Source organism: Mastigoproctus giganteus, chromosome 3 (assembly GCF_048544385.1).
Source record: "Mastigoproctus giganteus isolate SK-2022 chromosome 3, ASM4854438v1, whole genome shotgun sequence".
Classification (NCBI taxonomy): domain Eukaryota; kingdom Metazoa; phylum Arthropoda; class Arachnida; order Uropygi; family Thelyphonidae; genus Mastigoproctus; species Mastigoproctus giganteus.
Window position 1 is genome coordinate 30,847,136 of NC_143577.1, and position 18,580 is coordinate 30,865,715.

The following is an 18,580-nucleotide window of genomic DNA, read 5'->3' on the forward strand; positions in this document are numbered from 1 at the left end:
AGAGAGTGGTAATCAATGGACACTGCTCATCGTGGACTAATGTTATTAGTGGAGTCCCTCAGGGCTCAGGGTTGGGTCCATTGCTGTTTTCTGTATTTATAAATGATATTGATGATGGTATATCAAGCTTAATGTCCAAGTTTGCAGACGATACAAAGGTTGGCAGGGTTGTCAAGGACACTACTGACACTGTGCTGCTGCAACAGGATCTGGAAAGGTTGAGCAGATGGGCTGAGAGGTGGCAAATGAAGTTTAACATTGACAAATGTCAAGTACTACACATGGGAAACAGCAACCCCAGAGCAACGTATCAACTCTGTGGTACTACACTGACAGTGGTAGAGAATGAAAGGGACTTGGGGGTGGTTGTGCAGGCAGATATGAAGTTCTCTGAGCAGTGCAGATGGGCTGCAAGAGTAGCTCATGGAGTATTGTCAATGATATACAGGAATTTTTCCAGCAGGGATAAGGAGGTGATTATTCCATTGTATAAGGCAATGGTCAGGCCACACCTAGAGTACTGTATACAGGTCTGGAGGCCTCATTTCAAGAAGGATGTAGAGCTGCTGGAACGAGTACAGAGAAGGGCAACAAGATTAGTGAATGGAACAAAGGGGTGCTCTTATGAGAAAGGCTTAAGTTTTGCAAATTACAGTGTCTGGAGACTAGGCACCAGCGAGGTGATCTGATAGAGGTGTATAAAGCCTTGAATGGTTTAAGCATGCTCAATGCTGATGGGATTCTTCCTCTAGCTCAGAAAAATCACCTGAGAGGGCATAAATTCAAATTGAGGAAAGACAGATGTAGGATAGACGTGCAGAAATTTGCCTTTAGCCAGCAGGTGGTTGGTTGGTGGAACAGACTTCCATCCCTTGTGGTGGAGGTTGATAGCCTAAATAAGTTTAAGGCTCAGCTGGACAGGTATTTTGAACGAACAGAGGGGTGAAGTGGAAGTGGGTTTTTTTTTTTTTTTTTTTTTGGCTGATGCTGCATAAGCTTGCTTTCTTGCATCAAATGCCTCTACTAATGCTAATGCTAAATGCTACTTCACACAATTGTTTCACCAAGGTCCCAATACCTTTGAAAATACAACCATTTCCACAAATGATAATAAACTGTATATGTGTTTTGAAAAGCCACAATCTCTTATTATTATTATTATTAGCCATATGGTGCAAGGAAGCTTGAGGCTTATGCGGCACTAACCAAAAAAAATTTTCTGAATTACCCTGAGATAACGAGAGAGAGAGAATCAGAAGTAGAAGGGAATCACCAAGAAAGAGAAGAATGATGATCTCCAGCTTAGGACCCTGGGTGTGCCAAGCCCATACTCACCAGATGTGAGTCCCTGTAGAATATTTAATTTTTCTTTTAGGCAGCATATGCAAATGAATGAAAGTTGCTTCAGTGATGTTGTTACTAACAACTATCTACAAGTTCTAAGATCATTCACTAAACAAGAAACTTGTTTAGTATTGTTACTGCAATCTTATTAGTATTAATAATATGATACAAAGAAGCAAAACTTATGAGGTGTGGCAATAAAGTTTCCAGACTGGTGCTGTTGCAGTCATGTTCAATGAGTTTGAAAATAAATGGAACTGGTGTGTTTGTAGTTCAAACTTCCTCCAACACACAGTGGCACAGAGATTGTCCAGTAGTCTGATAAGGTTGCAAATAAGAACCACTTTACTTTCATTGGTAGCATTAACATTCTGTGTCACAATTTTGCAATGAGCGACGAATGAATATTAAATTTTGCTTTAAACTGGGAAAATCTGCAACAGAAGTGTATGAAATGTTAAAAACTATTGATGTTGATGAAATGTTAAGTCATGCCAGTGTGTTTAAATAGTATAGTTGATTCAAAGACAGATGTGAGAATGTTTGCAATGATCCAAGAAGTGGGCATCATTCAACCTCTTGAAATGAAGAGAGAGTTGCAAAAGTTTGGGAAATTGTGGCAAGGGACTGTCATTTGACACTCAGAATGAAGGCTGATGAGTTGGATGTGGATAAGCAGAAAATTTGTCAAATTCTGCATGAAGATTTAGGGGAAAGGAAGGTCACTGCAAAATCTGTGCCACACAGCCTCATGAATAAACAGAAACAAAGAGCATCATCCAGACTAGTCAAGACAATCTTAATTTCCTCAACTGTATTGTCAATGGAGATGAGTGTTGGATGTTTCAGTATCAGAGCATGAAGCAGATTTCAAATCATCCCCAAAGCCCAAAAAGGTTCATTTTTGAGCTTTGGGACTGCAATTTACAGAACCTCAATATTTGTGACTGCAATTTACAGAACCTCAATATTTGCGACTGCAATTTACAGAACCTCAATATTTGCGACTGCAATTTACAGAACCTCAATATTTGCAACTGCAATTTACAGAACCTCGTATTTGGGACTGCAATTTACAGAACCTGTCTTTCTTAACAGAAATATTCTTTTATGTCCCAAACTAATCTTGTTGCCCTTCTTTGCACTCTTACCAACAAATCTATGTTCCTAAAACAAGTTTTTCAAATCTGTATGGCAGATGTGACTAACCCTTATACAATGGAATGATCACTTCTTTGTCCCTGCTTTGACAGAACCAATAAGCTATTTCAGAAACTTGTTTGCAGTGCTCACAAACTAATGTCCTGTATGAATTCTGAAACTCAGAAACTGAGCAATCCATTACCTATGATCAGTGAGTCACTAATCTTATTCATGAGTGGCAATGAGACAATTCCATTGAAGTGAAATCTCCACTGTGTACAATCAGGTCTAACACCAATCTGGAAACTAAATGTGATGATTTTTGGATAGTTTGACAGAGTCACCCACTTTCCTGAACATAGCCAGAAAAGAGATTGCCAGATTTGAGAGGTTCTACTATAAAATGAATTAAAACATGGTTGAACTATTGAAGACATAAGGTGTGGGAGATCTTCTGATGATGTCATGCTTAAATAATTGCTACTGTAGAAAAATTAATAATGAGTGATTAACATATTAACTTTAGGGGGCTCACATCTAGTGGGTATGGGCTTGGCACACCCAGTGTCCTCTCTCAGGATAACTCAGAATTTTTTTCTTTTTTTTTTTTTGGCTAGTGCAGCAAAAGCCTCAGGCTTCCTTGCACCATATGCCTAATGTAATAATAATAATAATAATAATAACTGCTACTGCTACCATAATCACTTTTTCGAAAGCAAAAACCCTTCCTTTTACCCCATATTGTAGTTACATCTCTAAGTAAATTCCACATCAGTATACTGTAATCACTGTCACCTAGTAGTTCCTTTATCTGCAGATTCTTAATGCATGAATAATCACTGATGATAATCAGATCAAGAGTATTATTCCCTCTGGTTGCCTCTCGAACATGCTGCTGTAGAAAACGATAATCCAATAAATCCACAAAAGTCTTGCTAGTGTGTGAGTGACCAACCCACAAGTTCCAGTCAGTATCTGTAAAGTGAAAATACTCCATTATAAAATATTATGATTTTTTATTATGATTTACTGGCCTACTCTATTTCTCTGTACAGTTGCTCATTGGTACTCATCAGAGTCATTAGGCCTATAACACACTTCTACTCTTGATTTTGCTCTCCCAGTGTTATGTCACACCAAACTGACTCAATGTTGCACTGGCCACCCATGTCAACCTTTGATTTTATGTGTTTCCTGACTAACAGCATAACCTCTTCTCCCTTCCTATCCTGTCTGTCCTTTCTATGCACATTTTACACCCCAAATTCAAATTCTGCATTCCCTATATCTGTGCGACACCACATCTCTGATATCCCAACAATATTCACCTTTGATGTCTTGACCAGCCTTCAAATTCATCGAATTTATTTACTATACTCCTAGCATTGGTGTACATGCACCTGTTCTTACTCTTAGTTACCCTGAATACAGTCCATGTATTTACCTTTTCCATGATGACTCCCAGCAGTTCTTGAAATCTCCAGAACCTTGCTTTCCAGGCTTCTGCTCATTCCAATAAAAGCAGTGAAAGAATCACTTTCACCTGTGCTTATGGCTGTTGTTAATCTATTAGTCTGTGTATCTCCCCTCAAGTTAGCAGTTTTCCAACCCACTTAACACTGCTTTGATAGCATCAGCAAATATTCTTGGACTCTTTCTATTTAACTGTATCTTATCCCATTCCTGTAGAAGCAGTCTCTCCTGTTAGCAAGCAGAGACCACGCTTAGAAAAAGTCTACCCAAGAGCCTTGCAGTTTTTCCAGGGCCAAATTAATTGACAAGGCTCTCATTATATACTTCCTCCTATCTTGTCTGGGCAGAATTGCAGACAATTTTTAATTTTAACCCTAACTCGTGACTGTTTTTTTCAATATTGACCTATACCTGGTAAGTCTGCAGCTCTCCTACTCTTAACATCATTAGTCCCAACATGTACAACAATATCACCTTTTGTGCCCTTAAAAGATGATATCTGCTCTACAATATCATTAACTTTTGTCACTGGCAGACATAACTGGTGCTTTTCACCTATCCTTTTTGCACAATATATGTTTCCCATTTTCCTAACATTAGGGTCACCGACAATAACTAGCTCAAACAACTACCTTATGTGCTTATTGTTCTGAAACCTTTTACCTCTGAGGGCAATTTCACCTTGGGAAAAAGGAAAACGTCTGCTGGTGCTATATCAGGTGAGTAGGGTGGATAGTTGATCTGTACAATGCCATGTTTTGTAAGAAATGTCTTCACAATAAGTTTGGGATGGCTAGGGGCATTATTCTGCAGTAAGAATCAGTTGCCTTTCTCTCAAAATTGTAGCCTCTCCTGGGAAATGTGCTTAAATAGTGTTTGAAGCACCTGTGTGTAGATTGCAACATTGGCTTTATTCTCTTCAGGAATCACACCCTTTTTTTGAAAAATATGATCAGCATCATCTTTGTCCTGGATTTCTGTGAACAAAACATTTTGGGCCTTGGACTCCACTGCATGCTCTGGCACTTCTTATGTGGGTTGTACTGAACACCCAGCACTAATCTACAATGATGTTACAGTTAAAGAAATTAGAATTGTCTTTACAAGTCTGGATGAAGTCTTCACCTAATGATACTGTTTATTGCATCTGCTCATCCACAAGTCTGTGCAGCACAAATTTTGCACAGACCTTCCTTTTATCCTTAAATATGTATGCAGGATTTCATGTGTTGTCTCTCATATCAAACTCATTAGGTGCCATTTGATGGTTAAATAACAATCTCTTAACATAATTTCATGAAATTTTACAACTCTGTTCTAATTTCAAGAGGTTGATGGATGCCTACTTCTTGGGTCACCATGAACGTCCTAACATTTTATCGCTATAAACATATTTTAACATTTCATACATGTCTGTTGCAGATTCTCCAAGTGGCTAAGGTAAAGAAAGCCAACATGAGAACCACAGCAAACTATGGGAAACTTACCATAGTTTATTCACTGGCACCAAAGTTTAACTGAAAAGACTGGAATGCAACCCTGTTCTAAAGTTTAACAAAAGAAAGAAAGATTCTTTATATATATATATATATGTATCATAACATCAATCAATCACTTAATGCTATGATGTTATTGTCTGTTTTGTTCATGCACCAATGAGTACATCGTCTGTCAAGCCTACATGTTAATCAATATAACGTTCTCAACTTCTGCTAAAGACTGATAGCATGCATCGCCTGTTTACCAAGCATGCAATGTGAAGCTGCAGTAGCTGCTTGCCTGGTAAGTTTCCTGTAGTTTTCCATTAGCTCATTGATTTTCGGCAGGAAGATATGAGCACCAGCAACTTTTAAATTTATTGATAGAGACTAAAAGTTTTGTGAAAAAAGCATTGATTGTATTTAAAACTGATATCCACATTGATGATAATATATAAAATTCGAATGTATCCATGTGTGATAGTATTTCGCACCCCAAAGCTTTTACTGGTGAGTTAGTTTCTTATTTACACAACTTGTAACTGTGGTGTAAATTGCCTGTAAGTTTTCTTTTACTGCGATCAAGCTAGATATTGTGCTAGACCACCTTGCTTTGTTTGATTTTTAGGAGCATTAGCAACTAAGGCCATATTGCTCCGGGATATGCGGTGGTCATTCCTTGACCTTTCCGCATCCTCCGTATTTGGTGGTGACGGGCTCGAACCCTGGTCTAATCAAGAAGCGTGTGCTATGCACTGCTGCTCCTTCCCACCTGGCTACGGAAGCGCCTACTAGACCACCACATTTCTGAAAGTTTTTTCAGTGTTAAATAGCAAGACATGCTATTGCAAAGCTCTTGTTCCTCTTTCAGTATTTTCAAATGAGGCAAGCTGCTGTTTATATAATGAGGCCAAAAATGTTTATATAACGTTTTTGGCCTCGACTGTGCCAAAATTTTTTTTGCTTCTATGCAACTTTGCATAGATTCAGTAACAATTAAATTTAAGTTATGTGCACAACAATGAATATCCAGCCACTGGCTCTATGTTTTTTTTATCCTTTTTTGAAGACCAATTCCATCACCTGACATTACTTTTGCTTCATCATATCCTTCACCTTTACAGTCTTTTAAATCTAAGCCTAAATCATTTAACAATTTCAGTACGAAATTGTAAAAATCCTCAGTGTGTGAACTAGGAAGAATGTCAAATTTATAAATCACTCCATAACCAAACCTATAGGAGCAATATATCTTAACAAAAGAGAAAATTGGTCCAATCTAGATATATCTGCCATTGAATCTACAATTAAACTGCAATATTTTGCATTTTTAACTTCAGCAAAAATCGATATTAAAGTTTCTTGTCCTAACGAGTAAATGAAATCATTTTGGATTTGGGGCTTACATATATTTCATTGTGTTTACACCGTTGCAAATGATTTGCGAGATCCTTATTGTAATAGTGAGCAAGAAATATTACTAGTTCTAAGAAATGTCCTTCATTTTTCCCACTTGTAAATTTTCCTCTATGTTCACAATGTCTCCTTAATGGCAAATGTTGACATGTCAAAAAAAAAACAATTTAAAAGAGGGCATACTATATGCCTATTAGTTGCAGTTTGATTTCTTTTTTCCCATTATAGTAAATTTTTAACAGAACTGGTTTTTCAGCCTTAATTTGACCATACACATTTTTTAAATGCTTCTTTTTGAATCTCTGATTTCTTATGTTGTTTTAGTTTATCTGTCATTTTTCTAAAATTTGTAAATCCGCCATTATTTATGTCTGCCCATGTTTTATTGTAGTTTATTATTTTTATTGGCATATAACCATCAACAAGAGCAATAACATCTTTTTTCTCTTTGTGAATAAATTAGCCAAGATCACATAACACATTTTTTCGTAATGTCATCATTGTAAAAATAATGTCTTTTTGAAAAGTTATCATCAAATTCAAAATATTGACCTTCTTTGATTACCAGCTGGCAGGGTCCATAATCCAAAATGTCCTTTATTAAATTTGGTATCAAATTACCATCTTTGAAAAGATATGAATCAGTAGGCCACACCAAATCTTCTCTGAACGTATTATCAGCAAAATCTAATATGTATTCATCAGTATCAATATGAATTCTTGCTGTATCAATTCCACCATTGTCTTTTTCTGGCTCAAATTCATTTTTTAATCATTTTTTACTGATATTTCTATTTAACTCATGGTATGGAGTTTTTTAAATCTTTGGTCACAGCTGATGCTAGCATTTGTAGTACCCAAGGCAACACCTAATGGTGCTTAATTCATATCGTATCTTAACATGCATATATATGCAGTTGCACAACTAGCAGTGTCTATTTTAGGTGCCTCCTGTGGCAAGTGCCTCACTTGCACACCCTTAGCACTAACCTTTCTTTGGTCGTCTTTATTGTCATTGTCTTCTTTTTCCTCTGTTTTGCATACATTCTGTTTCTGATTGTTTTCTTCCTGTGTTCTTATTTGATATGACTTTTTACAGTACTTTGGTCATCTCAATGTTCTTTAAGTTGTTTGAATTCTTCCTCATTTATGATATTAGATTTTGATGTAGGTAAATTGAACATGTCCTTTGTATAATGACAGTTTTGACTAGCTCTATCAAGAGCATTTTTCTTTTTTCTCTCATTTCCCAACAGTTTCTTCTTTTTAGCCGAGTTCATTTTCACTACAGTGTTACCTAAACAACAAAAAAAAAAGAAAAAAAATTGAATTGTATGTATTTTTTATTGTTTACATAATAAATTAATTTTTCCTAATTAAAAGAACATATAAACACAAAAAACATTTAAATTATTTTATTAATTGATTTTTCATTATGATCTTTTTTTGTCATAAAATTTTGGCCCAGGAGCCATGAATAATATTGGAAGTCCCTGGTTCCAAAATCTTAATCGGGCTCTGGGTCTGCTACTTAAAGTAATTATTGAATTATATATGTACCTAGGTAGCATATCTTTTTTAATATTGCGACGCTATACAAGACATTAAAAAACAAAACAGAATACAACTGAGAATGTTTGATTGTCAGCTGGCTACTTGCATTGGCAGCAACTGCAGCCAATGCAAATATAGTAATGGATTCCTTACAGTCAATGTACATATATTGTGTCGTACAGCCAGTGGTGTAACTAGAGAAAATTGGCCACAAGGGGCACCTTCCCTGTTAACCAACCCCAAAAAGTGAAGAAAAAAAAAAAAAAGCTCAACATTACCCTTTATTTACAAAAAAATAATGGACATATTTTTACCGAACAAAGAAGTAAAATACCGGAAGGATGGCAGTTCTACCAACAACTGCCTACTAGGAATGCAAAATTGAAATTTGGGGAGTACAATGTATACAGAAAGGATAGACAGGATAGGAAGGGAGGAGGTGTTATGCTGTTAATTAAGAAAAACATAAAATCAAAAGAAGGGCATCCAGTTGATATAGATGAACAATGCACTGTTGAGTTAGACCGGGGTTCGAGCCCGTGACCACCAAATACGGAGGATGCGGAAAGGTCGGGGAATGACCACCGCGTATCCTCGGAGCAATATGGCCTTAGTTGCTAATGCTCCTAAAAACCAAACAATGACACTATTAAGTCAGTTTGGTGTGACATAAGCACTGTGAAAGCAAAAATAAGAGTAGGAGTGTGTTATAGGCCTAATGACTCAAATGAGTACAATGAACAATTGTACAGAGAAATAGAGTGGGCTAGTAAATCAGAATGTCTTATAATGGGGGATTTTAACTTCCCAGATATTGACTGGAACTTGTGGGTTGGTCACGCACACACGAGTATGACTTTTATGGATTTATTGGATGATTGTTTCCTGCAGCAGCATGTTCAAGAGGCAACCAGAGAGGGTAATACTCTTGATCTCGTTATCAGCAGTGATCAATCGTGTATTAAGAATTTGCAGATAAAGGAACCACTAGGTGGCTGTGATCACAGTGTACTGATGTGGGATTTACTTAACAATATAATTACCATCAGGGGTAAAGGAAAGGGTTTTTGCTTCCGTAAAGGTGAGTATAGTGGTCTCAGATAGTTTTTAAATTCTGTACAGTGAGATCAACTGATGATGTTACCAACAGCAAATTCTAAGTGGGAAGCATTCAAGGATTAATCATAGAAGCTACTAAAAGTTTCATACCTATTAAGAAATATTGTTCAAAGTTTAGGCCTAAATGGTTATCAAATGAACTAATGAGACTCGTGACAGAGAAGAAAAATGCATGGAATGCATATAAATTATCAAGCAACACAGAAGCCTATGACAGATATAAGCTAGTCTGTAATCAAGTCACAAAGGAGGTTAGGCAGGCAAAGGCAGATTATGAGAAATCTTTGGCAAAGGATGCTAAGAAAAACAGCAAGGATTTCTTTACTTATATAAACTCTAAAAGGAAGGGGATGAATCTGATTGGTCCACTTGATATCGATGGTTCAACAGTTGTTGATCCTGCTCAGATAGCAAACAAACTGAATGAATATTTTGCATCTACATTCGCACATGAGGAGTTATTAAGGTTTCAAAATGCCAGAAGGTTATCAAATTGTAGCAGGGTGCTTAATGATTTTGTAATAACCGAGAGCAAAGCAGAGGAGAAATTGTTGAAGTTAAACATAAGAAAGGCACCTGGGGTGGATGGGATCTATCCAGTTATATTAAAGGAGGCAACAAAGGAAGTAAGCAAATCCTTAGCCATAATTATGAGAGCATCCTTGGACCCAGGGTAGGTCCCTACGGACTTGAGATGTGCAAATGTATTCACAAAGAGGGATCGAAGGGAGACACGAGTAATTACAGACAAGTTAGTTTAACTTCTGTTCCGAGTAAGATGCATTGCAGGATCATCTAGACAAGACTGCAGCAATAATTCAGACACAGCATGGGTTTGTTAAGGGAAAGTCTTGTCTGACAAATTTGATAGGATATTATGATGTGCTTACAAAGGAACTGGATGCAAAAAATAATTTTGATATCATATACTTGTATTTTAGGAAAGCTTTTGACACTGTTGTGCATGGAAGACTACTGTACAAATTGGAGCAGAATGGTATTATGGGTAAGTTGCTACAATGGATAAAAGGATGGTTGAGTGGGAGAAGATAGAGGGTGGTAATCAATGGGTGCTGCTCTTCATGGACTAATGTTATTAGTGGAGTCCCACAGGGTTCGGTGTTGGGTCCACTGTTGTTTTGTATATTTATCAATGATATTGATGAAGGTATATCAGGCTTAGTGTCGAAGTTTTCAGATGATACAAAGGTTGGCAGGGTTGTTAATGACAGTAATGGCAGTGTGCTACTGCAACAGGATCTAGAAAATTTGGGCAGATGGGCTGAGAAGTGGCAACTGAAGTTTAACCTTGACAAATGCAAAGTACTGCATATGGGCAGAAGTAACCCCAGAGAAACATACCAACTGTGTGGTGTCACGCTTAATGTGGTAGAAAATGAAAAAGACCTGGGAGTAATTGTGCAGTCAGATATGAAGTTTTTTGAACAATGCACACAGGCTGCCAGGGCAGGTCATGGGGTTTTGTCAGTGATATACTGGAATTTTGCTAGCAGGGGGAAGGAGGTGATTGTCTTTCTGTATAAGGCAATGGTCAGGCCATGCATTAAGTACTGCATACAGGTCTGGAGGCCTCATTTTAGGAAGAATGTAGATTTACTTGAGCATGTACAGAGAAGGGCAACAAGATTGGTGAGGGGAATGAAGGGATCTTCTTACCAAGAGAGGCTAAAGTTCTGCAAATTGCAGTGGCTAGAGACTAGGTGATCTGATTGAAGTGTATAAGGCCTTGAATGAGTTGAGCATGCTGAATTCTGATGGGATTCTTCCACTTGTTCAGATTTCGAACCTAAGGGGGCATAAATTCAAATTAAGGAAAGACAGATGTTGAATAGATGTGCGGAAATTTGCCTTTAGCCAGCAGGTGGTTAATTGCTGGAACAAACTTCCGTCTGTCGTTGTGGAAGTTGGTTGGTTAAATAAATTTAAGGAGGAACTGGACAAACATTTAGAGGGAATGGTTGTGTGAATTTTTTTTTTTTTTTTTTGGCTGATGCTGCATAAGCTTATACATTTGCTTTCTTGCATCACGTGCCACTATTACTACTACTACTACTATTACTACTTTTTATTTTATGATTATTATTTTTATTAATGGGTATTAATGAAGTGAGAATGAAATATTGAAATATTAATAATAACAGTGATCAACAAAGTTTTGCTAACATGGGTGAAAGTAAGCATTTTTTGTTAATTTGTATGCACTGATTGTGAACAGTAAAAAGTTTCTATCACTTCACATTTTTTAGAAAAATGAAAAACAGTTTTAAAAAAAACTTAAATAGCTTCAAAATCAACAAAATCGTCCAACATCACACTCTGTACCTTTCCCAGTCGAATTTATTGTAACAAAAGTGACATATCTGTGTTGTTTAATGGTATACTAATACCTATTTTTAGTTTTATGGCCCTGAGGAATGGCTGCTCTGAGTTATATTTCTATAATCCTTATTATGTGGTAGTATGTTTGGACCGTATTATATTTCTGTTGGCCAGGTGCCTCTGTGAAAGACAACTTGTTTACAAGCTGTCTTTAGCCCTTAAATGTAGCTGTCTGTAGCCCTTAAACCCCAACCTTCTGTCCACAATAAGATCAGTGCCACACACACACTGGAACTCCCCATTCCTATTCCTCCACCTAGTTGTGAAGAAATCACTATTCCTGAAGAAGAGAAAAAGTCACTAGAGCCCATACCTGCCCTCCTCTTAGTCTGCCAATCCTAGTTACCATCCTGAAAATGACAAAACCCCACACTTAATAAGCAAAGTGAACTTAATGATTTTGTTAGGGATTTAAATCTTTCAAAGCAACAGGCTGAGCTATTAGGATCTAGGTTGCAGTAGTGGAATTTGCTGGCAAAAACCATGAGGATTTTTGTGTTTAGAAACTGAAATGAAAAGTTTATGGGTTATTATCAAATGGAAGGTTCTCTTTGTGTCTGCAAAGATATAAATGGATTGATGTTTACATTTAGTGTTCAAACTAGGTTTGAACACTGAATGTAAAGTTTTGTGTTTCTATCATTAAAATTACATTTGTTACAAACATTTAAAATTGGTTACACCTTTTTGGGACACTCTGTATATTTAATAATGGCCACAACATTAATACAATACACTGAACACAAAAAAAAGCAAATGATATTAGCAAGTGTGTTAATGTGCATTAAAGACAATATGTTTTTTTTTTTTTTTGATTTGGTAGTTGTTGGCGCATCGGCTTCTGTGGCCATATTGCACCTCCCAAGGTTTTTGCAGTACTTTGATCCAAGCCCGAGGCGGGAATCGAACCCGCGACCTTTGGGTTGCCGGGCAGGTACTTTACCCATTCGGCTAGCCCGGTCGGCAGACAATATGTGATGCATGTAATTTTATTGTAAAGAACAATGAATTTATAGATATAAAAGTTAATATTTTTAAAAACATTGAATAAATACTTAAGTAAGTTGTACAATGAATATATCACAGTATTACTTTTCTAAAAAAGTGCCAAAATACCAGATTTTGGCATCAGGGGATACAATGTACCTGCTGACCCTAACCTGGCTATGCCACTGGGCCCATTGTAGATTCCCCATATGCTATTTTAAGAAGATCAAGTGTTTTTACTTATGGTTTTTCTGATTTTTAAAGCAAAATTTAACACACACATCATTCAATGCACTTCAACATTTTGATATGTGATGAGATGTCAAAATGTACCTTCAAAAAATTGAAGTACTTTTAAATGTATAAACAAAACAATAATTTTAATATATGATTTATTGCATTTCATAATACCGTGCATAATTTTTTTCTATTTTCGCCATGTGATATGCATTAATTACTTATTATAATCCATAAGAAATAATGGCTGCAGTCTTACTTTGCTAGACATATTCCCTTTGCTTTAAGACATGTAAATGTTTAGCATGGAAGTGTTTTATATTTGTATTGTGTTTTAATTATTTTACTATAGTCTTGTTGATTTTTATATTGTATTGTGTTTTAATTATTTTACTATAGTCTTGTTGATTTTTATATTGTATTGAAGTTATTATTTACCTATTTAGTAGGTACGTAGAAGAATTTTTTTCATGAATTCAAATTCATATTAAGAATACAAAATCCTGTATAAATAAGAGACTACTGTTTAGATTATTTCTTCAGTGATTTCCTTACTATAACATAAAATATTTGTTTGAGCCATGTACATGATTTCCATTATATGTGTGATTAATGATTTATTTATCTTTTGAAGTTAGTTGCTTACTAAGATTGTTGTAATGGTGTATACAGGTGATATTTGTATTCTTAAAATTGATTATCATTATTACATTTTTTAATTAATAATTTTTCTTTGATTTGTTGAACAGGGCTTGGATAGCAAGAAGGATGAAATTAGACCAGTGTTTGGAACTACAGTTATTTTATAGAGATTGTGAACAAGCAGAAAATTGGATGGCCAGCAGAGAAGCTTTTCTTACTTCTGATGATATGGGAGGTGATAATGTGGAGGCAATGATTAAGAAACATGAAGATTTTGATAAAGCTATTAGTGCCCAGGTAAACTATATTAACTTGTTAGAAGTCATAGATTTTTTTTTAATTGTTGTGGTTGCACTTAGGTCTCTTTGACCTGTGAAGTTAGAACCACACAATGCAGGCATATATGAATATTTCTCGTAATTATTTTTTCAGCAGCACTGTAAACTTTATCAAACTAAAACATATTATAAAGCTGCATTATATTCACAATGCCATTTTTTTTTAAAACTTTCATAATCCAAGTGGTCATGCTGGTTGTATTTCTGACACTAAGTTGTGAACAGGCATGTGAACATAATGAATCGATATTTCTCATTAGCAGTCCTTTTACTGATCAAATATATGAGAATGGTTTAGTAAAAGATCTATTCACTAGAACCTCTCGTGACAGAATTGGAAATTATGAAAATTAGGCCTTTTCTATGTAGTGACTAGCCAAAAAGGAACAAGTTTTTTGCCATGTAGACTTCTGGAGATCATTTTTGTAGAATATCTTTGGTTACTCTTGGAACCATGATACAGTCTGTGAAATCACTGTCATCATCATCATCATCATTAAGAAAATGCTCTTTAGAGGAAGGAAAGAGGAAAATTTCTTCAGGGGCAAGATAAAGAGAATATAGTAGATGCAGAAAAATTTCAAATTCAGGTGTCAAAGATATTTTCTTTGACACCTTTTCCTGATCATAACTTTAAAAGAGTTGTTTCCAATGCAGGTTATTTCCATTAAGAGATGACTACCAATTAATATACTATTACATTGCAATTATTACTTTTGTTAATAGCATGATGTCCTGGAAATTCTGCCAGTCTTTTGGTTATGTGCATTAACCCTATTCTGCTCTCACCGTTGATGTCAAATATCTTTATGAATGATTTTGAAGAGAAACCCATTGATTTGGTCACTGTAAGGCCCTCTATGTGAATTATATATAAGAGACCAATTAAAAAAATTCAATGAATAAAAATTTCCTTATTTTTTATCAACTTATAAAAAATTATTTTTATTTTGTTTTTTTATTTAGGTTAAAGTAATTAAGCTGTGTATATAGTTACAAGAGAACCTTTAGAGGGTAGGATGGGGATTACTGAGTTCCTCTGATTGTCCAGTCAGAAGTCATTCAGCTTCTTCTGATGTCATCTCCCTTCCCTTTCTTTCCTGGGTATTCTGCTCATTAAGAGGTAAGGTAGTGTATGACCAAGGGACTGGCAAAGTTTCAGAATGTTGTCCTATTAACAAAGATAATAATTGTGGTGTAATAGTGATATAGATGTAGGAAAGGAAAGGAAAAAACTGACTCAAGTAAATAATACAAAGGTCTTTGAGATAACAGAAGAGGAGAAAAAGCAGTATGTACTGGAACTTAAGAACAAGTTTGAGCTTCTGCAGACTGCTCAGGACCAAGATATTGACGAGGAATATTACAACTTTTTGAAAGTGATAAAGCCCAAGAAACCTATAGGGAAAAAGAAATCCAAAGAAGAAAAAATTAGTCAAGAAACACTTGTCATGATGAACCAAAGACGACAAATGAAGAGCAAGAAAAACACTGACAGGGAGAAAATTGAGTATACTGAGTTATGCAAAGCCATTAGAAAGAGACTCAGAGAGGACATAAGAAGATTTAACACAAGAAAAGTAGAACAAGCATTAAGGGAAAACAAAGGATTTAAATCAGTAGCCATGAGCAGTAATACAGAAAGACAAATGATACTGAAACTGAAGAATAGCGATGGTGTACTTATAAACAGCAGAGAAGGCATAATTCAAATAGCAGAAGACTACTATAGAGAATTATACATGGAGCAGTGGAATGATGCCAGCAGTGGGGAAGATGGATTGCAAAGTAGCAACACATACGACATACCCGATATTCTTCCTGATGAGGTAGAACATGCATTGAAGGAAATGAAGAATCAGAAAGCCCCGGGGGAAGATGAAGTTACTGTAGAGTTGGTAAAGGGAGGAAGAGACATAACACAAAAACTGGCAAGGCTCTTCACAAAGTGCATTAGAAAAGGTGTGACGCCTAAGCAGTGGAATAATGCAATCATAGTTTTGCTGCATAAGAAAGGAGATAAATCAGAAATTGGAAATTATAGACCAATTAGTTTGTTATCCCACATCTACAAGTTGTTCACAAGGGTCATTACTAACAGATTAGAAAGAATACTTGATGAGAATCAACCGAAAGAGCAAGCTGGCTTTAGGACAGGATTCTCAACTATCGATCACCTTCATGTAATATCACAGCTAATGGAGAAAGCAAATGAATATAAAACACCATTATGCCTGGCATTTGTGGATTATGAAAAGGCATTTGACTCCATACAGCATAAGGCAATGTTTCGGGCACTGGAAAGACAAGACATTGATACCCCATATATTATGATTTTGAAGAAAATATATGAGTGTGCTACCTCCTTTATTAGACTAGACAAAGACAGTAGGAAATTTAAAATTGAGAAAGGAGTTCAACAAGGAGACACAATATCTCCGAAGCTGTTTACTGCTGCCCTTGAGGAAGCTTTCAGAAGATTAGACTGGTCGCAGAAAGGAGTCAATGTGAACGGAGAGTACCTAAACCATTTACGATTTGCAGATGACATTGTGGTCGTAAGCCACGATCCCAAAGAATTAGAGGAAAATCTTAATCAGTTATGCACAGCTAGTAAGGATTTTGGACTAAAGATGAATATGGCTAAAACAAAAGTAATGATGAACAAGTATGCCACAGAAAGGGAAATAATGATTGAAGGAGCAGTAATTGAAAAGGTGGAGTCATATACTTATCTGGGACAAGTTATTAGCTGTAATAATGATAAATGGCTGGAAGTCAAGAGAAGAATAAATTTTGGATGGATAGCATTCAGGAAATATAGTCACATACTGAAGAGCAATATCCCAGTTTGTCTGAAACGTAAAATAATGAACCAATGTATACTCCCCACCATGACTTATGGAAGTGGTGAAACTTGGGCACTCACCAAAAGAATGGAAGAGAAGCTGAGAACTACACAGCGAAGAATGGAACGAATCATATTGGGAATCAGACTGTTAGATAAGAAGAGAAACACATGGATTAGGCAACAAACTCAAGTAAAGGACATTCTTATCAAAACTAAAGAACTAAAATGGTCTTGGGCAGGACACATAGCTCGAAGACATGATGACAGATGGACTAAGAAAATAACAGAATGGTATCCAAGAGGAGCTAGAAGAAAACCTGGAAGACAAAGGCAGAGATGGATAGATAAAATTCACGAGTTTGTGGGTAGTAAATGGATGGCCAGTGCTCAAAATAGAAGGAACTGGAAAGTTGCTGGAGAGGCCTTCATCCTGCAGTGGATTGAAAATGGCTGATGATGATGATGATGATGATGATGATGATGAGTGTATCATTTGGTAGTTATCGCTTAATAGGCACACCTTTGGTCAGCATTTTTTTTTTTTTTTTTTTTTTGACAGCTATATGAAAACAAGATAGAAGGTTGGAGTAATGTGTCATGGTGATGGGGCGCCCTTTTGAAGATAATTAGCATGAATTGCATCTTGTATTTCTGGAAAATAACAGGATCACCTTTCTAACAGATGTGTGCACTCTTGCCTCTTTCAAGAAATAGTGACTGAGAATTTTATTTGAATTTGGTCTAGACTTCTGACATACTCTGTATAGTGTTAGTGATAAATCCAATAACACAAATGAGTAAAATTAACATTAAATGAAACTGCTATTATATTATTATGTTAGGTGGAAAGTTTTCCTTAAACTATTATTTTATATGAATTGTGTAATAACATGATCTAATTTTAATTTTATTTTTTCAGATTTTTAATAGAGTGAAAATTTGAGAGATATTATGAGATATAGTTCCATGGGCTATATGGTTGGTGCATGAGGAAATTTTCTGTCACTGAGACCAGTTAAACCTGAGTGCACCTGCTTGCACTTAAGAAAATTCCTTAACAATATATTATTTTTCTTAAGTTATTTACATTTAATATTAATTTCAAAAGACAGTATGCAGGAACAGTAACTAAAGTAGGTAAACATCACACTGTAATTAGGAGTTTACTAACTGTAATTTAATTAAATTGCTCACACCTATACTTTACAGCTGTTTACAATTAGTAAAATCCGAGTGCTATGTGTGTATGATTTTTAAGACACTTAACTTTGCATTGTGAGAAATAAATTCCTAAATGTTATCCTTCTTTGTTTTTGACCCACTTCTTCACAAAATGAACATAGAAACACAGAATTATGCAACAAAAATTTTATTAACAGAAATCTGGTATTGATGATATGTTAATTATTTTTAATGTTGTTATTGTTTAATAATATTCAATTGCATTTAAACAGGAAGAGAAAATAATATCATTGGCTGTATTAGCTGACCAACTGATAGGAGCTGATCACTATGCTTCAGAAGATATTACTGAAAAGAAAGATCAGGTGCTCGAAAGGTAACGTTTGAAACTTTGTTTATGATTAGCTTTCTTTACT

The 18,580-nt window shown here is 35.7% G+C and overlaps 1 protein-coding gene across 2 annotated transcripts in view; it reads left to right on the forward strand.

The window, feature by feature from the left end:
- The window catches only part of LOC150087841 (spectrin alpha chain-like), a 455,664-nt gene that overhangs the window by 284,456 nt on the left and 152,628 nt on the right, over positions 1-18,580 (forward strand). For both annotated transcript variants that reach the window (XM_090369231.1, XM_090369232.1), the window contains 2 exons: positions 13,901-14,090; positions 18,437-18,540. In XM_090369231.1, the coding sequence (XP_090225357.1) occupies positions 13,901-14,090; positions 18,437-18,540 (294 nt within the window). The remainder of the gene's footprint in view (positions 1-13,900; positions 14,091-18,436; positions 18,541-18,580) is intronic.